The sequence below is a fragment of the Ciconia boyciana genome, chromosome 1 (genome assembly GCF_034638445.1).
Source record: "Ciconia boyciana chromosome 1, ASM3463844v1, whole genome shotgun sequence".
NCBI classification, from domain to species: domain Eukaryota; kingdom Metazoa; phylum Chordata; class Aves; order Ciconiiformes; family Ciconiidae; genus Ciconia; species Ciconia boyciana.
The window spans coordinates 219,585,966-219,613,029 of NC_132934.1; the positions used below are offsets into that span (position 1 = coordinate 219,585,966).

The window sequence follows — 27,064 nt, forward strand, 5'->3', positions numbered from 1 at the left end:
CGGTCCTGTCCCTGAGCACGGCTGGAGGGGCTGAGCCCCCAAACGCTGCATGCACCCACCCCAGGCCTGTGCTGCGCTCGTGTGCTGGGACCTGTCCCACTGGTGACCCCCCACGAGGACCCGCCACCACCTCAAGGCTGCCATGCCTGTGGGGTGAGGCTTGGGAGCAGAGCTGCAGGGCCAGAGGGACCAGGGGGACTCAGCTGGGGCGGCCTTGGGTGCGGGAGGGCCAGGGCAAGGGGGGGCTGGCAGTGGCAGGGAGGAGGGTGCAGGTGTGGGAGTGCGGGGTGCAGGCGGGTGCCTGCCCGTCGAGCCAAACCATGCAGCAGTGCAGAGCCGCTCTCCCTGCCCTTTCCGGGGCTGCGCAGGGCTCATGTCCCACCACATGCGGAGGACAGAGCAGGGCCCCGCTCCCCTGGGGCCGGGCAGGGACCCCCGAGGGGCCGGGCTCCCATGGGACGGCGGCTGACACGGGCTGGGTTGCGCCAGCAGCGATGGCCCCTGGGAATGACCAGCCCTGCCCAGGGTGGGCAGCAGCTCCCGAGCTCCTGCTGGGCCCTGCACCCCTTCCCGTGGGGAGCCCTGCGCGTTTATTGTCGAAGGCGTCGAGGGCGACATCCCTCCATCCCTCGCAGGCACCGTCCTCGCCCCAGCAGCACCCAGAGGAGACAGGGCAGGGGCTTCCCCCCGCCCTCGGGACCCTCACTGGAGCCACCGGACACTGGAGCGGCGTCTCGGGGGGCTGCAGCGGACCCAGCCCCTGGCTGGGCAGGGTGGCAGATGCCGGTGGGGACGCGGGAGGTGACGGGTGGTGGCCGGCACTGCTGGGAGCCAGTGGCCACAGCCTGGGGCGCTGTCGGGATCCATGGGCGGTTTTGAGGTGACATGAGACCCCCGAGCTGCACCGATAACTGGGGGACTGGGACGGCTCGGGCAGCAGGGCCCTGCCAGCCAGCAGTGCCCGCATAGGGGTATGTATGTGTGTCTATATATATCTCTATATACATACACAGCCACACAGGGAGAAGCTCTGCCCAGCCCTCCCTTACTGCGCGGCTCCGGATGGTGCTGCGAGGACCGAGCATGGCCCCACAGAGAGGAGGGTCCCACACCTCTTTGCTGCCCACCCTCAGCCCACGCCAGCTGGTGCTGGTGCTGCAGCCCTCCCCGAGGCAGTGAGGCCCCAGGACCCCCCCAGCCCCCCGGCAGGAGAAGGAGGACGCACGCTGCAGGGTTTATTTCCAGTTTGTTGGGTTGCAGCGGGGACACGAGCACAGGCCTGGCACAGCTGCCCGGCGCTGGGACCTCTCAGCCCTGCAGCTGGGGTGGCACTGGCGGGGGTCCTGCTGTCGGGGTCCTCTCCCCTGGCGCTGGTGGAGCTCCCACGCTGTGCCTTCGTGGGGGACCAGGGGGTGCTCTGGATGAGCCACCCTCATGGGTCCCCTGCGGCCACCAGCATCCCTGGGGGGTCATGGGCATGGGGTGCCTCGGTGAGGTGGGGGCTGTCAGGCAGCTTTGCCCAGGACCAGCACGCTCATGAGGAAGACCATGAGGAAGAAGACCCACATAAAGAAGCGGTCCATCACCTTGGCCACCTTCTTCCACTCACCGGTCCAGCGCTGGGCTGCTCGGTGGCGGCGGAAGCAGCCGGCGATGTAGCCGACGTTCCTCAGCAGGCTGTCGTGGTGGCACAGGCAGTGGTCCCGGGGGCAAGCCCCCACCTCGGTGCCCACCTCCCCTTCCCCGGGGCTCTCCCCCGGCATGGCGGCATCCCCCCTGCCCGGTGCCTGCCGGGGGCTCTTGCAGCTCTCACCCACCTCGTAGACGCAGCAGAGCCGGGCCATGTGGTGGAGGATGAACCGCCTGGCCCAGGGGGGCACGGGCCTGGCCCCTGGGCCGCAGTGGTGGACGTTCATGATGAAGATGGTCAGCGCAGTGGAGGCGGTGATCATGGTCATGGTGGCGATGTAGTACTTCCCTGCATGGGCAACGGGCGGTGATGCTGCAGCGGAGGGGGTAGAGACCTGCATCCCCACCCCCGTGCCATGGCCTCCTGGCATGGGTGCTGCCCATCACCCCGGCGCAGACTCCCTGGTCCCACAGGAGGGTTCTAGGTGCCGTTGAGGCTCACCAATGAGCGGGACGCTCTCCGAGGGCGGCATGCTCTCTGCCACCAGCAGCTGGAAGACGGTGAGGGCCAGCAGCACCGTCACCCCCAGTGAGACCTTCTCCCCTGAGTCCGCTGGCAGGTAGAAGCCAAGGGGTGCCAGGAAGGAAACCATGATGCAGGGCAGGAGCAGGTTGAAGATGTAAAAGGAGGCACGGCGGCGGAGGAGCAAGGTGTAGGTGATGTCAGGGTAGGGCTCGGAGCAGCAGCCATAGGTGACGACGTTCCTCGTGGCTGGCATGCCCAGCACCTCCCACTCCACGTTCTCCACGAAGTCCGTCAGGTCCCCGGCGTCCAGCCGGTTGTGGAGGTCGATCTGGTTCCCATTGTAGGTCCAGGAGCCGAAGGTGAGGTGGCACCGCTGCCCATCGAAGGGGAAGTAGGAGACGTCCACCTTGCAGGAGCTCTTGGTGATGGCAGGCGAGTCCCACATGATGTGCCCGTCGGAGCGCAGCACTACGTTGGTCTCCATAGAGCCGCCGAAGCGGTCGTCGGCGCTGGGGGAGGCATGGCCATGGGGCCGGCACGGCCCCAAGCCTCACACAGGGCGAGGGTCTGCGGGGCCAGGGCCAAGTGCCTGCCCCCAACGCCATGTCCCCTCCCCGCATCACCCTGCCCCCCAAGAGGGGGCTCAGTGCCCCCGGCCGCCCCTGCGGTGGCACGTCCCAGCCAGGGTCGGTGCCAGGCACACCTGGCTGCTGCCAGCCCCCCCGCACCCCCTGGCCCTCCCTTGTCACCCAGTTGGGGTGACCATCTCCCTGCGTCACCCACACCAGGACCCCCCTGCTCGTGCGGCCGCGCAGCCCCGAGGTTGGCAATGCCCCGTGCAGCCCCCCGCAGCCCCAGCCTGAGCCCCCCCAGCTCCGGCAGCAGCATGGGGGGGGGGGGGTGCTGAGCACAACCCACTTGTTGTAGAGGACGATGTCCGGCCGCCAGACGTAGCCACTGGGGATGCGGATGCTGTCGATGCCGTCATAGGCATCCTTGTCCCAGGTGAGGTGGGCGTCCAGCCAGGCCTGGCGGACCCACAGGTAGGAGGTGAGGACCTGGTTCCTCTCATCCTGCCAAGGGGAGAGGGTGGGCGCGGGGAACGGACCCCGGCGCCGCCTGCTGCCCCCCTCGGCCCCCAGCCCGGCGGCTTCTGCAAGGGGCCCAAGGGGCTGAGCTGCCTTCATGGGGGTTGTGCTGGTTTTGGGGGGTTGGAGAGGTCTGAGCTGGTTTCAAGTGGGCCAAGCTCATTTGGGGGGGGGATGGTCTGAGCTGTCTTCAAGTGGTCTGAGCTCATTGTAGTGGAGGCTGTGCTGGTTTTGGGGGGTCTGAGCTGTCTTGAAGTGCTCTGAGCTGACTTGGGGGCAGCTGGGCTGGTTTTGAGGGGTCTGGGCTGGTTTCAAGGGATGAGCGTCAGCTCTGGGTTGAGCAGAGCCCAGCTAAGCGGTGGCCAGGAATGTGATGAGGATGGTCTCATTTCGGCTGGGCTGGGCTGCCGGTGCCGGTGCCGGTGCCGTGCCTGGCCACTCACCATGTCGATGATCTGGGAGAGGGTGACCTGGAGGGTGACGTTGAGTGCCCGGTCCGTGTCCTCCACTGGGCGCAGGGCGCTGGAGTAGTTGGCGAAGAGGTCGCGGAGCAGCTTGTAGGCGAACCTGCCCTGCGCCCCGCGGCAGCCTGCGGGGACCCAGACCGGGGCTGGAGGGGCCGCGGCGGTGAGCGCTGGGGGTGCAGCCTGACCCCTCCCCGGGACCCCCAGGACCCAGCTGCGGGGACCTACTGGCAGCTGAGCGAGGTGGGGGAGCATGCCGGGACCCACGACCCTCCCCACCACCAGCCCACGCCCCGCCGTCCCGCCGACCCCGTCCCCCGCGCGGGGATGCCTAATGTGCGGGGATGCTGCCGCTCGCAGGGGCTGGGGGACCCTCTCCCCGTGCCCAGGGCTGGGTGGGGGTCAGCGCCCCTCGCCACCCCCTCCGCCACTTACCCGGGGCCAGGAGGCAGCTGGCGAGGCAGAGGGCGAGCAGCGGGCAAGCTCCGGGCTCCATCCTGCCGCGCTCGCGCCCTGCGCAGGTCCCAGGGGACGCAGTGGGGCAGTGCCACCCGCGAGCGCAGGGGTGACGTCAGGGCTGGGACAGTGCGGGGGGACACAGCGCTCTGGGGAGCAACAGCCTCTGTGCCGCGAGCGCTGCGGTGGGAGGCAACGGAGAGCGACCCCCGAGGGGCCCCGGCTGGGACCTGGCAGGGGGCTGGGGTGGGGTTTGGGTGCAGCTGAGCCCCTTTGGGCCGGGCCTGGGTGCTGAGCCGCTGCCGGCAGCGACGCGCTGCCTGTCGGCTGCCCCCCAGCCCCCCAGCCGCCACGCACCCCCCGGCCCGTTGCTCCCACGAGACCTTCCCGGCCGTGCCGGCAGGCAGCCCCCTCTCTGCCTGCTCCAGGCACCTCGGGGCCAGGGCCACGGTGGCCGGGGCTGGGCAGCGGCCTGGAGCAGGCAGGGACGAGGCTGCTCCTTGCCACGCTGCCTGGCACCGCGCGCTCCTGCCTGCCCGGAGCCGCCCGCAGCTTCGTGCTCCGGAAGCCGCCCTCTCGAGGCGCCGCCGACCCAGGGGGCTGCAGGGAGTGGGGGTCGCTCCCTGCAGTCCCAGCCCGGAGCAAGCTGGAAAAGGAAACCCCAGCGCCGAACGGGAGACGCCTCGCCCGCAGCCGGGTGCCAGCCACGTACAGGGCCTGAAGCCCGCTGAGGCCACGGCCGTGGGCAATGGGAAGAGCCGAGGGCAGATGCTGCAGATGGCGGGGTGGAAGGACCGCCGTGCACAGCAAGGGCCAGCCCCTGCCCCCTCTTCTCCGGTCTCGGTAAAAGAGCAAGGAAGAGGAAGATTATTCCCATCTGGCCAGAACAAAATCCCAGGAGGTTAAGGGACATGACCCAGGAGATAGAGCAGCAAGTGCCAGAGAGGTCCCTGCTGCAGGGGTGCCGGAGCATCTCCCCAGCTCCTGCCAAGCGAGAGGCCCCCCGACTCCTGCTCCCCCGGCACCTCCCTGGCACCTTTCCCAGGCTGATGCCCAGCAGCAGATGCCAAGCAGCACGCAGATCAGCTTTAAGGCTGGAGGTTTTGTTTCCAGGCGGTGAATTATTCATCCCCAGGCCGACATCCCGGCTGCGCTGCTCCCCCGCCCAGGGCAGCAGCTGGGGTTGCAGAGAGGCAATTACAATAATGGAAGGAGGCAAAGCCAGACTGACCTGGCTCTCTGCACGGCGCGGTACGGCTGGTGTCACGTTTAACATGTGGCGATGCCGGCACAGCAGGACAGGGGTCCCATGCGGGCGAGGAGATGCAAATTTCCGCAGCTTTTACGGTGTTTCACATTCAAGAGCTGGCACTGGGGGGCCGGTGGCCCCCAGCCCCATCTCCAGCAGTGACCGCCAGGCACCCGGCATGGCCCCGCCTTGGGGAGCAGAGATCTGGAGCACCAGCCTGCAGCTCCCCCCATCCTCCTTGAAGATAGGGGTGACACTGTTCATTCCAACTGTTCCTGCTTTCTTCCAGCGGTCTGCCCTGACCCCCCCTTTTCCCTACACTGTCAGTGCCATCGTACCTGTAAACACCTTTCCTGTTGCTCTTCACATCCCTCGACAGATCCAGCGCCGAGGGGATTTCAGCTTCCATCCCCGCACCCTCTGGGCCTGAGCTGTGCCACCACCTGAGCCAGCCCAAGCCGCCTAGGTGCGACAAGCCAAGGGATGCGCGCCTACGAAACTGAAATCTTACTTACAAAGCGAAGGAAACCGTGGGAATACTATAAACATTTTATTTATTGTTTTCAAAAAGACAGGAAAATAATCTAGATCATTTATTTATAATTTTTTTTTTTTTAATAAAAACCTTTACATAATCCTCATGCATAAAGACCTTCAATGAGCCAACGCACAGCAGCACCAGGCAGGCTGGAGCCGCTGCGAGCATGGCAGGCTGGCTGCGGCAGGAGGCGCGGCTGCAGGAACCCTGAAATCAGAGCAGACCAACAGACAGCTTTTCTTCTTCTTCCAAAAATAAGTCGGTTTCTAAAGACCGTAAGAGTAAAGACTGTACACACCAGAGCACACGGACATGGTCAGCCGTTCGCTTGCAGGATGTTCTTACGCTGGACGGCGGCTCCGCTTGACGTAACTCAGCAAACACGGAGACAACGGCGTGCGCCAGGCAGCACGCGCTGGTTGAGGGCTGCCCGGGCAGCCGGGCACTCGCGCACGCGGCAGCGCGTACCCCTGCCTACACGGGCAGCCGTCCTGCGTGTGATGGCGAAGAGGCAGTCCCAAGTGCCAGGGAGCCAGGCCGCTCTGCTCCTCGGGCAGGTGACCTCTTTTGGCAGTTTTGCTTTCGGCGCAGCGTTTGCCCCCTCCCATCGGAAGCCTGGAGTCCTGGAACGCGGCAACTATTAGGACAAGCGCCTGCGTTTTCCTGCGTGCGGGACCCAGGAGATGTCCGTCCTCGGAGGCCTGCGTGGCGCAGAGCTCGCCATAAGGCACACGCACAGGTGTCACCTCCCCGTCTCCCGAGTCAGGGAAGTAGCTTGCTTTGCTTTTGGAGATGGAGGATGGAGAAAGGAGAGAAACACCACGTTCGCAGGTCTCCAAATTAGCGAGAGAATGCGGGAAAAGACACTTCTGAACTTAGTTTCTTCTTCACCCCCCACCCACAGAGCAAACTTTTAACATAAAGCCCCAGTTAAAGCTTATCCGTGGTCAGTTCAGGTGCCAAAGGCTCATCGTTTACCAAGTGCAGTCCCACAAAGCGGGAGCCTGCCCACAGAAAACTGTCCCAGAACTTGCTTCACCATCCTCTGCGCTGCAACGAAAGGAGTGAAACGGATCTGCCAGGAGCGAAGCCCACACCGTGCCCCCCTCCACAGGTACAATCCCACCTGCAGACAGGTTCGGCAAGAGGTGCTTTATTGATTCTAGGAAAATGCTGTGTGGTTGAGGGCACCAGCCAGCAAGGTCCAACCAGTCTCAACGCTCCCCCAGGTTACAAAAATTCCTGCGTTAGCCCACATACTAAAGCTGTTTTACACCCCTATGGAAAAACCTGCGTGGCTAGCGAGGTTGTTCGCCCTCAGAACAAGGGTAAGGGTTAACAAACGGTAAAAACTGTCCATCGGTGGAAGGGAGTCTTCCTCAATGAGTCACTACTGTCAGCTCCCGTAGGTAAGACTGGGTGAGGCTGCGGAGCTCCTCCAAGGCATAGTCCTCCGGCATAGGCAGCCGCCCGATGTGGGGAGCGAGCAGGCGAAGAGGGACGCGCTGCAAGTCAGGCGTGGAGTCGGAGATGGGCTCTGGGGCGTGCTGCAGGCTGAGGACCACCCGCAGCAGGTTCGCAATGCGCTTGGCCATATCTGGAAAGAGCAGGAAGAGGAGCGTTTCTGCGTGCTCCCCACCACGCTCCGGAGCGGGAGCTAGCACACGAGCACGGAGGAGCTCACCCTGCAGCGGGGTGAACTTCAACAGCGACTCAACAGGAAGTTTTGGAGCAAAGGCATGGGGCTGGGCTGGTGGAACCGTGCCCTAGCGTGACCTGGCCTTTTCTCAGCTCCTGCAGTCAATCTCCTCTCTCCGTACACGCTTCCTCCACGAGTACAATAAAAATCTAGCCTTACTCCTTAGACCAGCCTGCTTTCTGCAAGTATGCTCATGCTTTACGGCTTATCAGGAGACAGTTGTAAGAGACCAGACACCGGATGCCACATCAACCAGGCAACAAAAACTGCCCGAAACGATGACCAATAGCTGTAGGTATGGTAACTACTGGAGCAACACAGGGCTCGCCTCACCAACCCCAGCCTTCCTTCTCAGCACACGCGAAGGGACAGGCACACCGGCAGCCCGGGTGACAGCCAGCACTAGCTGGGCTAGGTTGTAAAACTGGCTTTCCCAGCGGGCTGCCGTCCCACAGACACTGATGTCACCGTACCTGACTGAGCCAGGCGGTCCTTCGCGGTGTGGCACTGGATCTGCTCTATCCTGTTGCACAGCGACGTCACTTTGGTATGTAGCCGCTCCAGCTCGTAGGTGGAACAATCCAGCTGGAAGCAAACAAGAGAGTCAGCCTCCGAGTCATCCAAAGCCTTTCAGCAGAACGGCTCATGGACTGCCCGAGTTCACTCTAAGCCAAATCTGTCCAACGGAAGACAATCTACGCTAAAACCTGTTTGAAGTTAACACCTGAAGTGGGGGAAATGGGAAGTCTGGAACTGAATTTGAGGGGACTGGCATGCAGACTCCCCACTAACTAGCTCACTGCTACTTTTGTTCCTTCTCTTTCACTTATCTCGCTCTCACGCTACACAGCATGTTTTCAGGGCAGAGCCCACATCTTATTTTGACAGCATCTACCAAATCTGTATTTTCAGAGATGCACCATATTCTGTTCACTAGTGTCTGCCAAAGGGAAACACTAACACTAGCACTGAACAGCAAGTAAAAGGCTATTCCGAAAGTGAGACTCTGTATGAACTTCCAAACTGTAGGGGAAAAAAAACCAGACCCACAATTGTTTTAGTCTGTTACCTGTTGAATCCTATCAAGCATCTCAATAACACGGATGTAATCTAGGTAGACCAGCCCCGCCATGTCCCAGTCCTGGATGAGTGCACTACGCTCTGGAGGGGCAAGATCTTCCAGGAATCCTTTTAGGTACTTGTAGTTTTCATTAATAATAGCATCTAAAGAGAACAAGCATGTTAGCAACAGAGCAAAAGGGTTTCTTACAACTTGGGAACGTTGATTGTTGAAGAAAAAGCAACTAATGGACTGTACTCTCAACCAGCTTTGTAATTCCTTGACACTGTCAGCCATGGCCAGAAATGCTTACTTGATTTATGACCTACAAAAGGCAAGTCTAAGGCCATCCCATTTCCTAGAGCAGGGACACCCATAGGATCGGGGCTCCAGGAATGCTACCGCTGCCCTTGTTCCCTGAGGCACCTCTGGCAGAGGATGGTGGATGTGCAGAAGGCTAAGCACTGCCCTTCTCACGTGTCTGCAGTGAAGAATCATCATGCCAGGTATCAAGCGATAGCTGTTTTCAAACAGCCAGCCACCCTCTACTAACCCTGCTGCTAGAAACACAGCCCTACCCCTTCATATTATTGAACACCCAATGACTTTATTCCTACTACATTTATGTGTGCTGTTCAAAGGATAGAATGAAAAAAATGAGAGAGCAGACTCACCTGAGGCTAAGTGCCTGACAACCAGCTTGTGACACTGGTTCCAGTGCCCAGCCTTGAACAGGAAGAGGGCTTCTTTATGCTTGTCGCCCTCCATCCTTGCTCGAACTGCCTTTGCTTCATGAATCCACTCCGGTGGGACGCAGAGCCTCTGCGTCAGAAAAGTCTCCTTGGCCCAAGACTCCGGTGTCTCAGAGAGAACACAATGACGATTTAAGAGTTCACGCACCGCCTTCTCCCGTATGCTGGGGGAAGAGAGGACAAGGCGTTATTCCAACAAGCAATCCTTCGTATCACACCATCAGAAGATACACTTCAATACAAGTAGCCGAGGACTGAACGAGGCAGCAGTGAACTGTATAATACTTATTGGCGATGGCAGAGGCACGGGCATAACGGATGGCAAAAGCCAGCCTCACCAGGCCTTGAACAGTCATACTGTAGGATATCAAGAAAAGTTCTAAAATCAGTTGAATTCCTTCAGACAGGTTAGCCACTAAGAAAGAAGTCATTGTTAGCATTTTGCTTAAAAAGATTTAAGTATGATCCAGGCCCCTAAAAGTAATATACAGGCTCTATTTGAACTTACCGGTTGGAAAAAAATTCTATCGCAATGTATTAACGGTAGCTGTAAGCATTAACAGCAAGAGACACCCTTCCAGAAAAGATGTATCATTTACAAGTTTAAGACAATTTTTTGTGAAGGACGTATTTCACAATAGAAGCAAACCATGCATTTTTGTGATTCCCAAGCTTTCCTTTCAAACACGCTTGCTTCTGTTCAGCTCCAATGGGGACAGTTACAATATTTTGCATTAATGATGTTTTCAGGACAAGTTCTTGAACACAGTAAGCTTGCTGAGCCACAGACAAGATACACAGCCCTAGGATATCAAAATGACTACGAGATCTGCTTCTGTAGCACAGTTCAGGAGTTACAGTCATTACAATACTATTTAACATCTAACAAGACATTTAACTAAGCAGAATTATTCATGCCACTTTGTAATCCCGGCACACAATTTTTACAAGTGGCGTGAGGTTCTCCAGCTGTGCAGTTCCAGCTCATTGTGAGAGAAGCCACGATAATTACGGTATACTTAGCAGGTCTATAAAACAGACACCACATTATTTTCAAGGCAAAAAGAAACAGAAATCTTTTACTCACTGCGTATCAGGCTCATGCAGCAGTATAAAAACAGCCCATTCCCAAAGCCCTTCGCTTTCAAGCTGGGCAGCGTAGCTAGCGTTCAGCACTCCCTGACCCTGCTTCAATAGGTGGCTGTAATTCAGGGCTCTGAGCACTTCCCACAGGTGCCAACTGAGACGGTAGTCCAGGGGGTCAGACGTTACACTCCTGGGATCGAGCAGCTGGTCAAGATCATAGCGCCTGCAGGGAAAAATATTTGGAACATAAACAGCTAATTGTGTCCACATAACAAAACCAGAATTTGGTGCTACTTAGTTCCTTCCCCTCACCCACCTCCAACTATTCCATATAGGTGATTTATGTGGGTGTGGTATTTTTTGTTTGGTTTGGGTTTTGGTTTTTTTTTAAAGAAAAAAAGATAGGAGCAACTGTTAAAATCCTTTTGCTCTTCTTTTGAGTCTGCATCCAGTATGTCACAACCTTTTCTTCTGTATGTGCTCTTTCCGTAGATTTCTCAATGCCTCAAAGGCAACTATGGTGAAGCAAGATTACTGCACTCTTCAGACTCAGAAAACACATAAGAAAAAAAAAAACCACAATCGTGCTCCAAAGCTTAAGTTTCATCATCTATACCATCACCAGCAGTGACAACATCACCACATTCTGTAAGGGTGTACACGAGAGGCAGATTTTTGACAACTAAGTGATTCAGTAAACACTGAAGCTGATTTCATACCCTGGTTTGGGAATTTGACAAGACACTGAGTGATCGAGGTTTTTCTAAATAGTTTTTGAACTATTTACCCATTTACCTGTCACTGTAGAGCTTTAACAAATGGAAACAGACATCTCTCAGAGGTCTTCCTGCATTATCGTCTTCTTCAGTAACGCAACCAGAATCTTCTAGGTAAGGAGGCAGAGGACAGCAGGCATATTTTTCACACTCTGGTGTGTTCTAAAGAAATAGTTTTAATAGTAAGTTTAAAGAGAGTACTCTGAACAAAACTGCATTCTGAATTCCACACAGCTCAGCAGGCTCACGCGCATGCTTTCTGCTTCAAAGTAGAAGGTGCACCCTACTGCACCTGCAGTTAAATGTACACAGCAACTACACACTAACATCACACTAAAAAGAAAACTCCTAAACCCAAAATGCTTTGGCAGGCTTCATTTCATCTCACAGCGAGCTCTTAAAAGCCACTGCGTGGAGGTATAGGCAGTTCTCACATACATACAGCCTGTGTTCCTGAATGATTTTATATCTGGAAAGCCACAAATGACTTGATGGAATGAAAGATGGTGCACCCCTGCAAGTTCTCTCTCCCTCTGCAGCGTCTGGACAGCTAAGCGAGCGGCACTGAACGCACTGAGTCGACAAGAACAATTTTACAGGGCACTGAACTGCAGAACTGTTGTCTTTCATACCATCTAACCAGTCCGGGTCACCAAAATCCTCTTGACATTTTCTCTGCCGGTAAGCACGCTAGATCTGGGTTTGGAAGAGCATTCCACGTCCTGCTGGTTTCCAGTTATTAGCCCTCCTACATCAAGTTCTGGAAACGAGCTGTATCCACTTTTCCTCCACATCATCGGGCTGCAGTGAGACCACCCCCACGCTCTAACCTAGTAGCATTAGTTTTATCATGACTTGAACTTAAGATAAAGCTTAGTATTTTGAAGTGATGAACACGTTATACTGACACACTATGTACAAAGATAACACAAAATATCTCTGCAGCATTAAGCATGCATCAATTAGAAGTTACTCGACTCGATGCTGTGCTTGGCCTATCTTTAGGCATACAGATCAAGGGCTGAACTATCTTTAGTTAAATGATTAAACACTTTCTTCAACAGAACCCTTTGTCCTTCTGTATACAGAGGCCGACAGCTCTACAGCAACAAACAAGGCTTTGCATAATGCATGCAGCCACGCACTGTCTGCAGGACAGCTTCCACATTTGCTGTAAAAACAGCGAGTGTAACAAACAGGGCATATGGTTCGGCAAAGACCATTTTACACGTCAGGCAGCTGAGTATTGATCATCGCATTGGGAAAACCGACTGGCTACCTAGCTCAAATGGCCTTCCTGCTGCTGGGCACTGCCCATCTTCCTAATTCTGTCTAGGTGTCAAACACCTGGAAACAATCAGTGGGAGACAGGCTTCACACAAGTCACTACCAGAACACCCTAAAGAGCAGGTCCTAAGCTTCTCAAGTGACTGGAGTTACCAACAGGTTCAACCCCAGTGCTTTATTCCCATTCCAGTGGGGGAAGGAACATTCCTATCAAAGTGAACTGCTGCAAAAACTCGTCATTAAAGCTGGTGAAGGAATCCGATGCCGTGACAACTGAAATAATGAACCATACGCAATTCCATACTCAGCACCTCCGCAGCAATACTCGACTGCTCACAGAAGTCTCAGTGCAGCATCAGTCTATGGTACGGAGTAAGATCTCCTTCTACCCAGGCCTGACTGACCTACCTGAAACGCTGACTCGTACATGGCAAGCGCCTTGGAAATAGAAGCTGTTGGTGGAAGCAGGTACCAGAGGTGGACAGCCATGCAACGCTTCCAGTCCAGCAGTGAGCACACATTGATACTTATTCTCTCCGATAACTGCCACACCTAAAGAAACAAATCACTAAGTTTAGTCAAACTTATTACACGATGGTCAGTACATACCAGACATGCAATAGTAAGAGGTTACGTCAGTTAAAAAAAAAGCACTTCACCACCTTGTACTCCTTTCCTGCTGTGTACCCATGCTGTGGTTGAGTGCTACAGCTTAAACGTACTGCTGTCAAAAAGGGGAAGTCAAGTCAATGACGACGCAGCCGAGCAACAGAACTTACAGGCTTTCCTGCAAGCAGGGCAAAGATCCGCAATCTCTCCTCCTGGATGAAGCAGTCTGCCTGCAGCCTGTGCCAGTCCACCAGCTGCATGGTGAGGAGGTCCCGAACGGGCTGGCTACCTGCCAGCTGGGAGAGGAGCAGAGCAAGCCTGTGGTCCCCTGGAACAGGAGACAACAGCACATCAGGCAAATCCTCCCGCCTACCAGGGCCACAGCTAGCTGCTTCCGAGTTGTGGGGCACTTTGATCAGCCTACACCTGCACAATTGGTTTTTTGTGCACAATTTCGTTTGAAATAAACTACTCCATAAACACCTACCAGAATGGAGACAGGGGGAGAAGACAAAGGAATGGGCAGGACAGACTCCCCAAAGGAGACAAATGAATGGAAAAGTTTTCATATTTGAGCTGACATAAAAGACCAAGATGAAACTAGCCATTAGGCTCTGAAAATATACGTTTTTAAAACAAATGTAAAGCAGAAGCTCAATTAAAAATAACAGTAATTAAAAAACCTTTCAAAGGAGATACTATGCAAAGAAACAGTTCCAAATGCAATACAGTGTCACCTCCTAACTCTAGGGGAGCTGACAAGTAAGCCAGCGTAAATAGGACCAGGTACTCGAGCAGCAAGTAGACAAGCCAGCCCCCACCTTAATCACTGTCTGACATGGGGAAACTCCATACTCAGAGTGGCCAGTTACTATCAGCTCTCAAAGTTTAGATTTTCTTTGTGTGTCTCCCTCCCTCCTCCCCCCAAAAAGCTGAGAGATTTCAGCATCTTACCTGACTGCTGTGCCAGCCTGCAAGCTTCACCAATTCTCTTCCCAGTAAGGCAGCTGAACACAGCCTCTACGTGATTACCGTGTCGGGACAAAGAGACTTCCTCCTCAATTCGTCCTGCAGCCGTCTCCGACAGCCAGCGAGAGAAGGCTTTCCTGCGCTCCAGGGCTAGGATGTACTCACTGGGTTCCTCCAAGCTGGCCTCTAGCTCTTTCAGGTTCCCCCAGATCGCTTCACATAAAGTCCATGTCAAGCACCAGTGCTTCACAACAGCTGTCAGGACAGAGTTATTCAGTCATAAGGAGTAAAAACATACAGAAGAATATTTAGAGAGGACTCACATAAGATTATGTGATAAGGATAACCTTAAAGCATATCCTAATAGATATCCTTAAAGATATATATAAAAGATATCTATGGATATCCTTGAAGATATCCATATCCTTAAAGATATCTTAAAGCATATCCTACTGTTACAAGTCAATGCAGAAAGTCAGTTAGCTCCCCAAATGCAATCAACCATGGTTATGCTTTCAGAAAGAATGCTGAGGTACAGTCAATTTTTCCATTTTATTCACATTTCACTGCTCTGATACAACCTGAAATTAATCTGAACTGGACGGTTTTCCAGATTCACTACCACCACTGTGAAAATAATTATTCCATACTCACTTTCTGTCACAGCAGGATCCTCGGATGCCTTCCTAACCCAGTCAGCGTAGTCGTGAATAGCAGAAACTCCTGGGTTGGGTGCTAGAAGAGGACAGCGTTCATCCATATGGACAGTGCTGTGTTTCAGCTTTATCTCCAGAGGGATGAGATACAGCTGTTTGTCTCTGTCCATCTTCCGTTGTTCTAAGCTCAGCTTCTCCACATGAACCTTGAAAGAGGATTCTGAGAGTCTGGAGGAAAGACGAAGATAAAAACAGGTAGCAATGTTCTGAACTGTTCTCCATGCAAGTGAACTGCACCCATCACGGAGCAGCTGCATTGTGCAGCTTGTCCTAATTTTAGCACAGACAGTAAGACATATGATCCAAGGTCAACAGCTAGGTACGAAGAACCCAGTTACATAGTCTGGGATTCAGAACCAGTCTTTGGCAAATAAACCTTATTGAACTGGGTGCTTCAAGCTCTCAAGAGGCAATTAGCACACCTTACCATACCCCAGGCATTCTGTGAGTGCACCTCATTCTGCCAGCAAATCAGATATGCTGGAGAACATCAACTGAACAAGTGTTTTGGAAGACTTAAACAGTAGAACAACTAGCTGTATTCCAGTCAAGTTTAGGTGTGGAGTTACACAGCCCAGGAAAGGTCTGTATACTGCTTTATATACAAGCAGAATTGAAGGCGTCTGAATTCAGAAGCTAAACAAGGAATGTCTTAGGTAGTGCAGATATCCTCAGGGAGAATCAACAGCAGATTAGAAGCTTCCTGACCAACAATTCTGAACTTCCTCTCTAACCTTTTGCTGGATGACAGTGCTATTCACTTGTTAAAAAAAACAAAACAAAGTACTCTTACTATGATATTCCAGTTCTTTGAGATACAGATTTTTGTAAAGTAGCAACATGAAGGAAATCTCCATGGCTAACATGATCTTGCACCACTCCTGTGTATCAGAAAGAATATTATGCTGAATTTCAAAAAGCTATCAACCTACAATCAAGATTCTTTCAAACATGGAGAGAGAATATGTCAGAACCATCCTGAAGGAAACTACTACTCACGATTTTGGAGCAACAGGAGTTGGCAGGAATCCGTATTCCACAGACTCACACTCGATGTCTTCCATTTCACTTGATCCACTCAGTTGATCTCCACAATTGACAAGTGTCCAGTTGGGTCCCCAACCAACGCGAAACGAGCGCCCCATGAAGAGTGCCATATCCATCAGCAGCTTCCCTTTTCCGTAGGTGATGGACTTTTCCAGAGGTACAAGCCCCTGCTGCCTGCGGACACCAACTGTTTTCATCTGTACCTCAGGGACCGATGGAGGCACAGAGAATGCAGACGCTAAGGGAGAAGTTGCCGACCGAAGGGCAACAGAAGGGGGACTGCTCGAAGTCCTTGGTCCCTTGAAATCTTGCAGAGCAGCACTCAGTGGTTGGGAAATTACATTAGCAAATTTTGACTGCAGCAGCCCACCAACTGGAGGGAAGAAGCAGGAAGAATGGTTAAGTGAATGGGGCACTCACTTTTCAGGCAGTACATTTCTGATATTTTAAAGGTATTTTAGTACTTGAGCAGCCAGTGAAAACATTTGCCATGGTTTACGATGGTAACGCATAGCGAAGTGTGATTATTTGCAGTACCGAGAACCACAAAACTCACCATGCACAGCCTGATTTGCATTATCCAAACAAAAGCACGTGGTGTTACACCAAAAACAGTACATATACAGTCTCGCCCCAAAATTTGCAGTTTCCAAAGAACCCACTAATTTAACGGATATTGTCATAGTTAGACCATTAGAACACAAGCATCTCACAGAGAAAGCAGACACTGATCGCTATTAACAGGAACAGGGCTCGAGCTGTCCCCACAGAAACATCTCAGGTCTGCCCATTTAATTCAGGAAGGAACTCCATGCTTGTTATTAGAGGCATTATTCCTATGGAAATCAGCAGTTAGAGGATGTATCGGGTGTAGACAGCAAGGTTTTAGTAGGGGGGGTCTGCAGGGGTGGTCTCTGTGAGAAGCGGCCGGGGCTGCCCTGTGCTGGACACAGCTGAGCCCATCAGGGGAGCCTGTGGCACCTCTGAACCGAACAGTAAAGTTGGTGGTGCCTCTGTCAGAACTTAAAGGGCAGAAAATGCCACGCAGGCAGGAAAAGAAAAGTGAAAACAGCAGTGTGAGCACCAGGTCAAGAGGAAGAAGAGGGGAAGAGGTGCTCCAGCACCAGAGCGGGTATTTTCCCCTTCGGGAGATGACTCACACTGGAGCAGGGGAAAAGCGTGAGGAAGAAGGAGTGGCAGAGAGGAACTGCTACGGACTGACTGCAACCCCCCACCCTGCAGCAGATAGAGGAGTCGGGAATGAAGGAGGGAAGTTGAGCCTGGGAAAGGGAGGCAGGGTAGGAAAGCGTTGTTTTAATTTGTCTTTGTTTCTCACTACCCAAACCTATTTCAACTGGCAATAGATTCGTTTTACTCAAGTCAAGTCTGCTTACCAGTTACTGTCACAAGCAAAACAATCTCACTGCTTTTATCTCAACCCGTTTTTCATCCAGTTTTCTCCCCCCGTCCTGTTGAGGAGGGTGAGTGTGGCTGGGTGGGCATCTGGCTGCTGGCCAAAGCCAGCCCACCACAGTGCACAACTGCTCTGCCATATGTTCAGCCAGGGATAGGATTTTGTCTGCTTAATATTAGAATTAAGCTCTTTTTTCATGCAATATGTGGTTTCTCACAATACCTGAGTATCTTTTCTGTCCTTGTGATTTTGAAATAGGAAGCCTCGGAGAACAGATCTCTTGAGAAGTATCCACTTTTACAGGTTGCTTCCCAGGATAATGATCCAGGATCAAATCTAGGTCATCTTCATCAGCAAGCAAGGAAGCTTTCATAATCTAAAAAGGCGGTAAGTCAAGCCTGCACATTAGCAATCACTCTCACGGCAGCAGCTAGCTGATCTAATCAGCTCCCTTCCCAACAAGACAACTTCTACATGTTGCACATGACAACACACTCATGCCACAAATATTTCAAGTAACAGTGAAGGCACACAGTTCAGGAGAACTGAAAGCAAGCTTGTCAGTTGGTGATAAACTTTTACAAACTACTAGTTAAATCAGTGTCACAGTACTTGTTAGGATGGGTGGGAAGTCCTAATATAATCATGTTTTCCGAGATTTTAGCTCTATCTACTTGTTTTTCAGCTTAGGTAGTAACTCCACTATTTCTTCCTTACAAATTAAAACCACAGGGAGAAGCCCACAAGTGTTCCAGGTACTATCCTTTTACCAAACAAATAAAGACACCACCACCAAAACCCAAATCAAGACCAGTTATCCTGTTACCTTGTTTTCCACAAACTGGGCCCAAGGCAGTCCTGTCTAGGTATTAGTTTAGCCTATCACATTGCCCACACTTCAAAATTTGGAAGTCTGAATTCTAGCCTTAAGACAATTTTCATTTCTATATTAAGCCTTTCATGTCTATAAAGGTTTACCACAGAAACACGTATGTAGTACGTGTAAGTAACATGTATGTTTTAATCCTACTATAGGTGTGATGCATAATTTATTACAAGTTGATATATAAGTACACTTGGGGAGGCAAACCGAGAAGTTTGTTAGAGTTATTACAAAGTCTTCTCTTTCAGAGAGGGGAAATGGCAAGACGCTCACCTGCAAGGCATGGGGGTTAATACCCAGGGTTGACGCGATGTGAGTCGAAGCAGGCACTGCCTCCTGCTCTTCTACTGTGTTATCTTCTACAGTGGACTCCTGGGGAGGCTCCTGGGTGATGTCTGCCATATCGCTGTCCAGTTCCACAACCCTGCCCAGCTGCTCCACTTCTGAGGTCTGCGGACACATGCAGAGGCCATGTCAGGCAACAACAGATTGCAGCAGTTTGCCGAGAAAGAGTATTTAATAGTTTCAACAATCACCTGCAAATGAAGCGGAGTACTCCCTTGCTTGTGTCAAGACTCCACATTAAGTTTAGAGATGAATATATATAACCTATTCCCGTTTTCTTCAGAGTTGTAACGTAACAGCGCAAGTTAAAGTGGAGAAGTCACGGTTTAGTGATGCCCTCCTGAAGTTTACCAAGTTCTGCCATTCAGTTTAAGAAACTATTCTTCAGCTTTCCATTTTTCACGTGACCAACAAAAAGGAAGAGAGTTTTGTGCGTCCTGCCTTCCTCCCCTTCTCCCTCAAAATGCTATCACATGAATAAAAGTTTCCTGTGCCTAAGTTCAACCTGCGACATTGTGGATGACTGAGCAACCAGTTTAAAAGTAGCGATTCTCCAGCATTAATGCGTGGTACCACCGGTGCTTGCTGAGCAGATGAGTCACTGCAATACCCGCTTTGTTTCCCCAGCTGTGATGTAGTACAAATTAAAAACATTCAGTCTATATTCCACAAAGAACTTAACAGAAGTTTTAAGTGGACACAAGCCCCTTCAAGATCACGTAAGACTGGGTCACAGAGCGCGTGTGTGCGCACACGCATGTATAAATTATTATTATTTTTTTAATTTTAAACCAGGACACAACTGTCTTTGGACTGGAAAGTTGTGGGGCTTTTCTAATGATATTCTACTTATCATTAGCACATCAGCAGTTAGAAAGTTAAGTACAGTAGTTCTCTTCCAACCTGCAGCTAAATTTCTCATCTCTACTGCTAGTCCAAGGCAAGAGAAAGAAATAATTTTATGATTTTTCTGAAGGCAATCACATGGCATCACCTTTGTGATGAGCCTGAGGTGACTTCTACACACCTTCCATCGCTTAAGACAACTTGGACTTACGCTCCAGGCACGGCCAGAAAACGTTCAGCCAGTACAAACAATGAGCAGACATCAGAAATGAACTCTGACCACTGTCGTCACCTCTACTTCCGCCCAGCTTGCTGACTGTGGCGACAGCACTGAGCTCCCCGAGCCGGTACCAAACCGCAGAGCGTGCTGGAGCGCTGCAAGCCATTCAACTATTTGTCAGCTCTGCTACCAGAAACTGTTTGACAGGACAAAAACCTCTGGAGAATGCCATTCACTGCTGGTACTGTGCAGCTCACAGGCCAACCAAAAGAAGCACCTGGCCCAGGAGTAATTAGCCTGTGCCACACTAGCCAAATGGCCTTCAGGCTGTAACCAGGTGACCCTTCGGTTCCTGACGGGCTCCAACCCCAAACCTGGGCTCCAGTGCACTGGTTGTGCTCCAGTCTAACCACTCCTGTTGCTCAGACATGTGCGTCCTGTGAAAGATTCATGCTTACAGCTTACTTGGTTTCCAGATGCAACAGCGTGCAGACTGCTGAAGCAATGCTCTGCAGCAATGCATATATATGAGCAAGGAAACTGGAAATCATGCTACGGAATTTAAGAGCATATTCAAATGGCTGCTTCTTAGCTCATTAGAATCAGGCAAGAAATGCGATGAAGGTTATCAGATGAGGCAGATATAATTAGACTGGGGGGTCTGTAAAGATAGAACTTAATGGCAGACGTGGGCTGAGCCTTAGATAGTGGTGTCGGAGTATGCCTACAGTATGCGGAACAGATTTACAAGTCAAAATATGGCTAAACACAAAAGTTTCACTACTCCCTTCATTGTGCTTTAATGCAGCCAGGTCCCTGGTGTACCTGTTTCCTGTGGACCTTGAAACATTAATAAATTCATTAATATTCAAGTTAGTGAGGGAAGAAAAAAAAGAAACAAACCCCAAATCTAGATCCTAAATGCTTCCTACAGACCAAAGAATGTAATTTTCAGATGCTTTACACACCAAGAGTTTGGCAAGTTTGAGCCATGCTATGCTGTTTCTCAGAGGTTTGGGAAAGCAAGCTAGATGTTCTTCCTATTTTCAGAAACGAAAACCTTAGTTAATGGTATGCAAGTCAAAGAGGTTAATTAACCCGGACAAGTTTTTGCTAAGTACATTTGAATCTATAAGACAGGTCTGAATAAATCACATGTATTCACAATATTTTTGACTGCTTAAAACATCAGCTCTGGTCCCCATTAATCTGAACAAGCAGCAAGAAGGAAAACTGAAAGGTGGCACACACAGGCAAGGCTGTTAGACAGCCATGCGTTCATCTCAAAATGCAACTACTTAAGGAATCTACTTTCGGACAGTAGGATGAACTAGCAGGTTTTAATTGCCAGTGAGCCAGGAAGAGTGATAAAGCAGCGGCTGTACGCTGCTTTGGGATTCTCCAAAGCCAGAATCCACAGAAGAGGTGGCAGCTCACCTCATTTGTCACTACAGTAGTATGTTCTGCTCAAAGAGCAGACCGCGCTGTTACTGGCTTTCTGTTCATACAGCGATCAGGACTCCTACCACTGGGGTCCTGAAACGCACCAGCGCTGGCTGTACTGCAAGGCATTTTGGTGAACTGCTGCCACCAGACCTTTCGTTCAGGCTCCTCTAACCTGCATGGAGACCTAAAGCAGCAGAGATGGAATGGCTCGTGTGTTTCTACAGAGGCTGGAACTAGATCACAGCTCATAAAAGCAATTCCCAGTTGACTTAATGTTTTCCTACCACAAAAGTAAATAAAATTGTTCTTTTGCACAAGCAATGATAAGTGTGATTTGTTACGTCTCCCGACACTACTAACAGACCCTTGTCCGGAAGGGCTCTAAGTCACCCAAAGCCAAAGGCCAACGAAGAGAAACGCTGCTAGAATGTCTCCTGGTTTCAAAAGGACTAGACCCAGTACAAAAAAAACAAACCACACAGAAGAAAAAAGTGTTCAGCCTATTTGACAGCACTGCCTCTTAAGCTGTTTTTCATGCTTTGACTTCAGAGACGCAGAAATAAACCTCTCCTCCTCTGCTTCCCCGTGATACGACACATCACGAACGCTGGCCACGTGCCAGGCAGCACCTTGGCACATGATCCATGCCTCGGTGAGCTGCAAGCTTAGAGATCGCCTTTCACTGCAGTCACAGATTACTGAAGGGTAGAACAGAAAGCCTGCTTATGCACAGCAACAAAACCGCTCAGCAAGTCCTATCCAGCTGCTAAATACCCTCTGCTCAGCCTTCCTGCACACCCTCGCTGCTGAAAGCTACTTTCACAACTAGGCAATCGAGAACCCAGTTTTGGGAAAAAAAAAAAAAAATCTGCTCTCTGCACTTGCTTTCTGGTTTATGACAAGTTACTTCAAAAAGCTATAGGTAGTTCACAAACGTTTACCATTAACACCTGGCATAAAGAATATATTCTATCCCATCAATGTCAGGGTGCCTTCCAAATAGGCTGTTTTTTCACCCACAACAAAGCAGCTCCTAATTTAGCTTGACAATATCCATACTAATTACATTTGGAAAACACAAGTGTATCAGCTGCAATTAGACTAACCTTTAAACCCACATAAAAGGATCTTTTTAAAAATGAAATTAACATTAGACCTTAAAGGGTTACCAATGAACTGGATAAAGTGCTACCTTCCCTGTGTAAGACAGAGGCATACCACTGAGGATGTTTTACAAAGCTTTAGAAGCAGTCACATCCAACCCAAATACACTTAAAAATCCAGCATATAACCAGCCTTAAAAAAGTATTTTTTAATAAAAATAGAGCACATTCTTAAAATATAAAGCATACAGTCTTGCATACTAAATGACGGTCAAGTCAAATCAATGCACAATATCATTCTCAAGGCAGGCAGCACAAGGCATTATAATTATATAGCATATATTCAGTATTCACAAAAACAAGTTTTCTTCCATAAGTGGTGCAAATATGCCAAACTCGATCTAGACCAGAATTTAAACAAGAAACAAGGGTTTAAAGCCTCCCATCCCCACACATCCTCAGTATGAAATGTCAAGTATCTTAGCGAAAAAGAACGTGCAAACACTCATCAAGAGGTCAGAAGAGCTACCGGCTTTGTGCAAGTTTGTGTAAGGTTTTGCTCTTCGGTTTCCAGGCTACTTGTTACTTCAACAACCCCTCCCTAGGCACCAGCTATTCTTCAAATTTCATTTTATGAATTCCCTTTTAGTCACTGTCCTCCTTCTACCTGAGATGGAGGTGCTGGCTTGCCGTTTAGGGTCATTTGCTGGGGCAGCAGATGCCCTGGGGGCGGCACAGGTGTAGTTTTTAACTTCTTTGTGTCCACTTTTGAAGGATGATCTTCCTCTTCCTCATCTGAATCTTGCAAGCCATACTTGGAAAAGTGTGCCACCTGCGCAATGAGAAGGGCAAATGTGTCACACCTGGGAAGAAACATTTCAGCCATCCATTTCCAAAAGGCCTGAACAATGAGCTGGCATAACTGTCCACCTTACGCAGCAGCTGAGACACCTGGAACAAACTCAGCTTTTGTAAAGACCACCAGCATCTGCTGTATGCAGGTCTTAAGCCAAAGAAGTTTCGATCAGTTTGGTGAGGACAGTGTGCACTACAGCTGAAGGACTCGAGGCAGCTTACCGAAGTTTAGCAAAGTTTTTGAATTGTAAGTTCTCACGAGATTCTAACTTCAAACTACTTCCAATATTCTTGTAAGTCACTTTACAGCTAGAACAAAAACGTTACCTTAAACACCCAGGATCCGGTCTCTGGGCGGTATTCCTTGAATCGAGCGCCCTGCTTCCGAGACACAGACTCCAGTCTACCTTCGTAATTCATCTCTGCCAGTCGTTCAGGGCTTTTTATCAGGCAACGAGACGTTTTATCCGTAGGCCAGACTCCATCTAAGGTAACTTCAGCTCGTCTGTTAAAGACAGACAGAAGTGTAAGAGACTACAAGGTTTTGAGGCAAAGCTATTGAAGTACACATGTAGGAGCTGAGAACTGAACATGTGGGCTCAAACCAGCATTTTAAACCCAATTTCTGGTTCAGAAACTTGCAAGTATCTAGTAACTGTATAATGCTGCAAGCTGGATTTACCTGATTTAGATTTCTTGGTAGCTGCCTGCCAGCACAGTAGATTGTCAATATTATAAAAGACATCCTCACTAGCCACTGTCCCCACACAGTACATATTTAAAAATTACCTATTTAAACCTTCACCAATAGGTGGCTTTCTTTCATCGTCAGGGTAAACAATAACTTCTTTTCTACGGATATGTACAATGTCATCCAGATTTAAGTTAGTTAGATTTACTTCCCCTTCAAAGTAAATTGATCCATAACCTGTAAAACAAGCCAAAATATCAGAATTTGTCCAGGAAAAATCGCATGCCAGAGAATCTACGTTCCTGCTATACTCCTCCTTTCCCCACCTTACCACCTAGCTTTGTCACGTCTCCAGAACAACTTACAAGTGACTCCTCCTTCCCAGTGTGAAAATACTGAAGATGTTATCAACTTTTTTATAGCCAATTCTTTTGCATAGAAAGCTTTTTGTTATCACTCGCTTATTCATATTGCCAACACAAATACTAAGTGTACCCTCAGCTTTACAGCACATTTAGAAAAAGTGTTTTAAAAATAGTATAGACCATATGATTTTTTTTTTTTGGTCCTAAATAAAAGCAGTAAAGAATCCAGTTTGGGCTGAAGGCTCTTCATTAGAGCTCAGCCAGCTCCAGCGTAGGTAGCAACTAAGATGGAAGCAATGATGATCGGTTTTGCATCAATGCTCCAGCAAGTTTGGATTTTACAATCTTTACATTTAAGGACAACAAGTGTCTTAAAAGCTACAGATGCTTTTGTTCTTTTCATGTTCAAGCTTCTCAAGTCATCCCGTAACACAGATTGTTAGTGCTACCAACCTGAAAGATTACAAGCCTTTGATGCAAGTTGTTCACCATGCAAGGGGGCTGTTCGTAATCATGCTGAGGGCGTGGAACTCAGATTCAGGTTCCACAGTCGAAAATGACTGGTCCAACTTTAAGCAACTAGAAAAGCTCTGTGTGCTTACCTTTGCGGCCTATGGTGAAGTCTGTCACAATACATTCATTTCTGTCATTGGTAAATCTAGCTAGCTCCTCCATGGAGGGGATGGTGTAATAGCCAGCTCTTGTTAGAACAATTCCTACAACAGAAACATCGCTGAGAACTGGGTTGATGGCAAGTTCCCAACTTTAGCATTTTAAGAGTTTCATTTCATTTCTTTTGCAAGCCTGGACAACTGAAGGTCCCAAACGAACTGAGAATCAGTGCAACAAAAGCAAAGAGAGAAATCCAAATGCCTTATTTCCACAGCCTTCATAGCAAATTTAAGGCAATTGCTATGCCAGGTTCTTCCAGCCTAAAACCCTGTCAGAGATCAGTAGCAGATGTGCAGGTAAAAGGAAAAATGCAAACACACACAGCAACACTTGACAGAACCACGCTCCCAGCTTTAATAACTTGGGAGCTCAGGCACCTCCTGACCAAGATGCAGTATCGTTTACATTTAACAGCCTCCAACGTTTTTTCATCTATTAATTTCACTAATGATCTTTAAAATCCACAAAAGCTTTTTGCATCTACAACTTCTTGTCATTAGGGCTTCTGAAGACATTTATTTTGAACACGTCACCTGCTAATTTCATTAGATGCCACATATTACCTGAAAGGACAAACAAATCTTTTCCTCTGCACCTTCTCCAGATCACTCATGAGTTTAAAAACTAAACACACACCCCCACCTCTTCACTAGCTACAAAGTCTTAGTTAAGGAAAAAGTACTCAAGACCTCTCATCACGTTTTCATGGTTTTTCAGTTTTACTAAACCCTGAGACCAGAATTGAGTGCGCCAAAAACACACTCAAGATGGGTCTGCAGAGCCACAACCATGTCTATGGTCCATTCCTTTCCTGGCAAACTCTACAATGCAGTTTGCATGTTGGGAACTACCAAGAATTTAAATAGATTTCTAACTCTAAGATCTTGCTCTTGAACGATAGACAACTCTGTCTACTGCTGTAGAACAATTACTGATTGGGTACTCCTCTTTCTCTCTCACACGTCTTACTACTTCAATCTAATATAAACTTAGGTGATGAAATTTAACTGCTCAGTGACTCAGCAGAAAAAATTTCTGCACTAGGTCAGAGAATGAAGAGTAAGATTTGTATTCTGAAGAAAGGAGCAGAGAGAGGAGGGAAAGGAAAAAAGAAAAAGCTGAGGGTCTAAAACAGCAAAAGAGAACTTTAATGAAGCACGCATGAAGCGCTGCCAGGAGCTACACACCTACTGCCCACACACAGTCTAACCTGCAGGATGCAGATGATGGACGGTTTCAGGCTCCTCTTCACGCTCATCCTGAAGGGAATCATCATGAAATGAGGCATCTTCACTGCTGCCTTCCAGACCATTTCGCAAGGCCACCCGCATATTCAGAGCCACAATGGTATCGTCCACACTGTTCTGGTGTTTGTGCACGGTGTTCTCCGGGGTCTGTGGGATGGGCTTGGCAATGGGGTTAGTGTAAAACCTAGTCACTTCATGATGATCCTCCTCCTCCTCTCGCTCACCATCTTGTCTGTGGTTTTCATCGGGAGGTACCGACAAAAAGAACCTGAAGAAATTAAGAATTAAGTTGAATTATTTAGTTTTAAGGGACTTACATCAACATTAAAAGTCTAGTGTCTTTTCATATAAAAAGCAAACAGGACCACCACATGAACTGCAGAGTAAGCAGACTGAGGGAAGCCATTGTTCCCCTTCGCTCTGCCCTTGTTAGACAACCTCTGCCATTTTGCACACAATCTGGGGCTTCCGCTACAAGAAAGATAGCGATAAGACCAGGAGATGGATACCATGATGGTTGGGGGACTAAAGCACATGCCCTGTGAGGAGAGCTGGAGTGAAACGGGTTGCTCAGTGCGGAGAAAAGGCTTGCAAGGGAGGGTGTAACAGCAGCCTTCCAACACCAAAGACAAAATTCAGGCTCTCCACAGATATGCGTGGCAGAAGGATGAGCAACAACGGTCAAATTAAAACAGGGAAATCAATGAGGGCAGCCAAGCATTGAACAGGGACCCAGAGAGGCTGCAGAATCTCTGACCATGGAGGTCTGAGATACCCAATGGGACAAAGCCCACAACAACCAGGTCTGAATTCACTGTTGAGACAGCTTGAGGAACAGAGACCTCCCAAGGTCACTTCCCGTCCGAAAGATTCAATGATTTGTGAACCAGGCTGTTAGAGACTTTTGTGCCCAGAATAAACACTGTTTTAGGAGAACAGCATGATTAAGTCTTGCAGGCACCATGATCAAATCAAACTTGAGAACACTATTGTGACAGTCACTCCAAACACCAGCTTTGGAGAGCT

At 50.2% G+C, this 27,064-nt stretch overlaps 2 protein-coding genes across 4 annotated transcripts in view; both read right to left on the reverse strand.

Moving 5' to 3' along the window:
* Positions 1 to 1,505: 1,505 nt before the first annotated feature.
* CHRNA10 (cholinergic receptor nicotinic alpha 10 subunit) lies at positions 1,506 to 4,203 on the reverse strand. Its single transcript, XM_072859723.1, has 5 exons — positions 4,143 to 4,203; positions 3,687 to 3,832; positions 3,074 to 3,228; positions 2,132 to 2,664; positions 1,506 to 1,978 (listed from the first exon to the last, which is right to left on the reverse strand). The coding sequence occupies exons 1-5, from the start codon at positions 4,201 to 4,203 to the stop codon at positions 1,506 to 1,508; spliced, it is 1,368 nt and encodes a 455-aa protein (XP_072715824.1).
* Positions 4,204 to 5,975: 1,772 nt separating this feature from the next.
* The window catches only part of NUP98 (nucleoporin 98 and 96 precursor), a 41,569-nt gene continuing 20,480 nt past the window's right edge, over positions 5,976 to 27,064 (reverse strand). For all 3 annotated transcript variants that reach the window (XM_072851039.1, XM_072851037.1, XM_072851038.1), the window contains 18 exons: positions 26,002 to 26,306; positions 24,722 to 24,835; positions 23,853 to 23,991; positions 23,391 to 23,568; positions 22,876 to 23,040; positions 18,522 to 18,698; positions 17,588 to 17,741; positions 15,904 to 16,324; positions 14,843 to 15,072; positions 14,174 to 14,443; positions 13,390 to 13,547; positions 13,019 to 13,162; positions 11,343 to 11,485; positions 10,549 to 10,770; positions 9,384 to 9,625; positions 8,719 to 8,873; positions 8,123 to 8,234; positions 5,976 to 7,547 (listed from right to left, as the gene is read on the reverse strand). In XM_072851039.1, the coding sequence (XP_072707140.1) occupies positions 7,330 to 7,547; positions 8,123 to 8,234; positions 8,719 to 8,873; positions 9,384 to 9,625; positions 10,549 to 10,770; positions 11,343 to 11,485; positions 13,019 to 13,162; positions 13,390 to 13,547; positions 14,174 to 14,443; positions 14,843 to 15,072; positions 15,904 to 16,324; positions 17,588 to 17,741; positions 18,522 to 18,698; positions 22,876 to 23,040; positions 23,391 to 23,568; positions 23,853 to 23,991; positions 24,722 to 24,835; positions 26,002 to 26,306 (3,547 nt within the window). In that variant the 3' untranslated portion in view covers positions 5,976 to 7,329. The remainder of the gene's footprint in view (positions 7,548 to 8,122; positions 8,235 to 8,718; positions 8,874 to 9,383; positions 9,626 to 10,548; positions 10,771 to 11,342; positions 11,486 to 13,018; positions 13,163 to 13,389; positions 13,548 to 14,173; positions 14,444 to 14,842; positions 15,073 to 15,903; positions 16,325 to 17,587; positions 17,742 to 18,521; positions 18,699 to 22,875; positions 23,041 to 23,390; positions 23,569 to 23,852; positions 23,992 to 24,721; positions 24,836 to 26,001; positions 26,307 to 27,064) is intronic.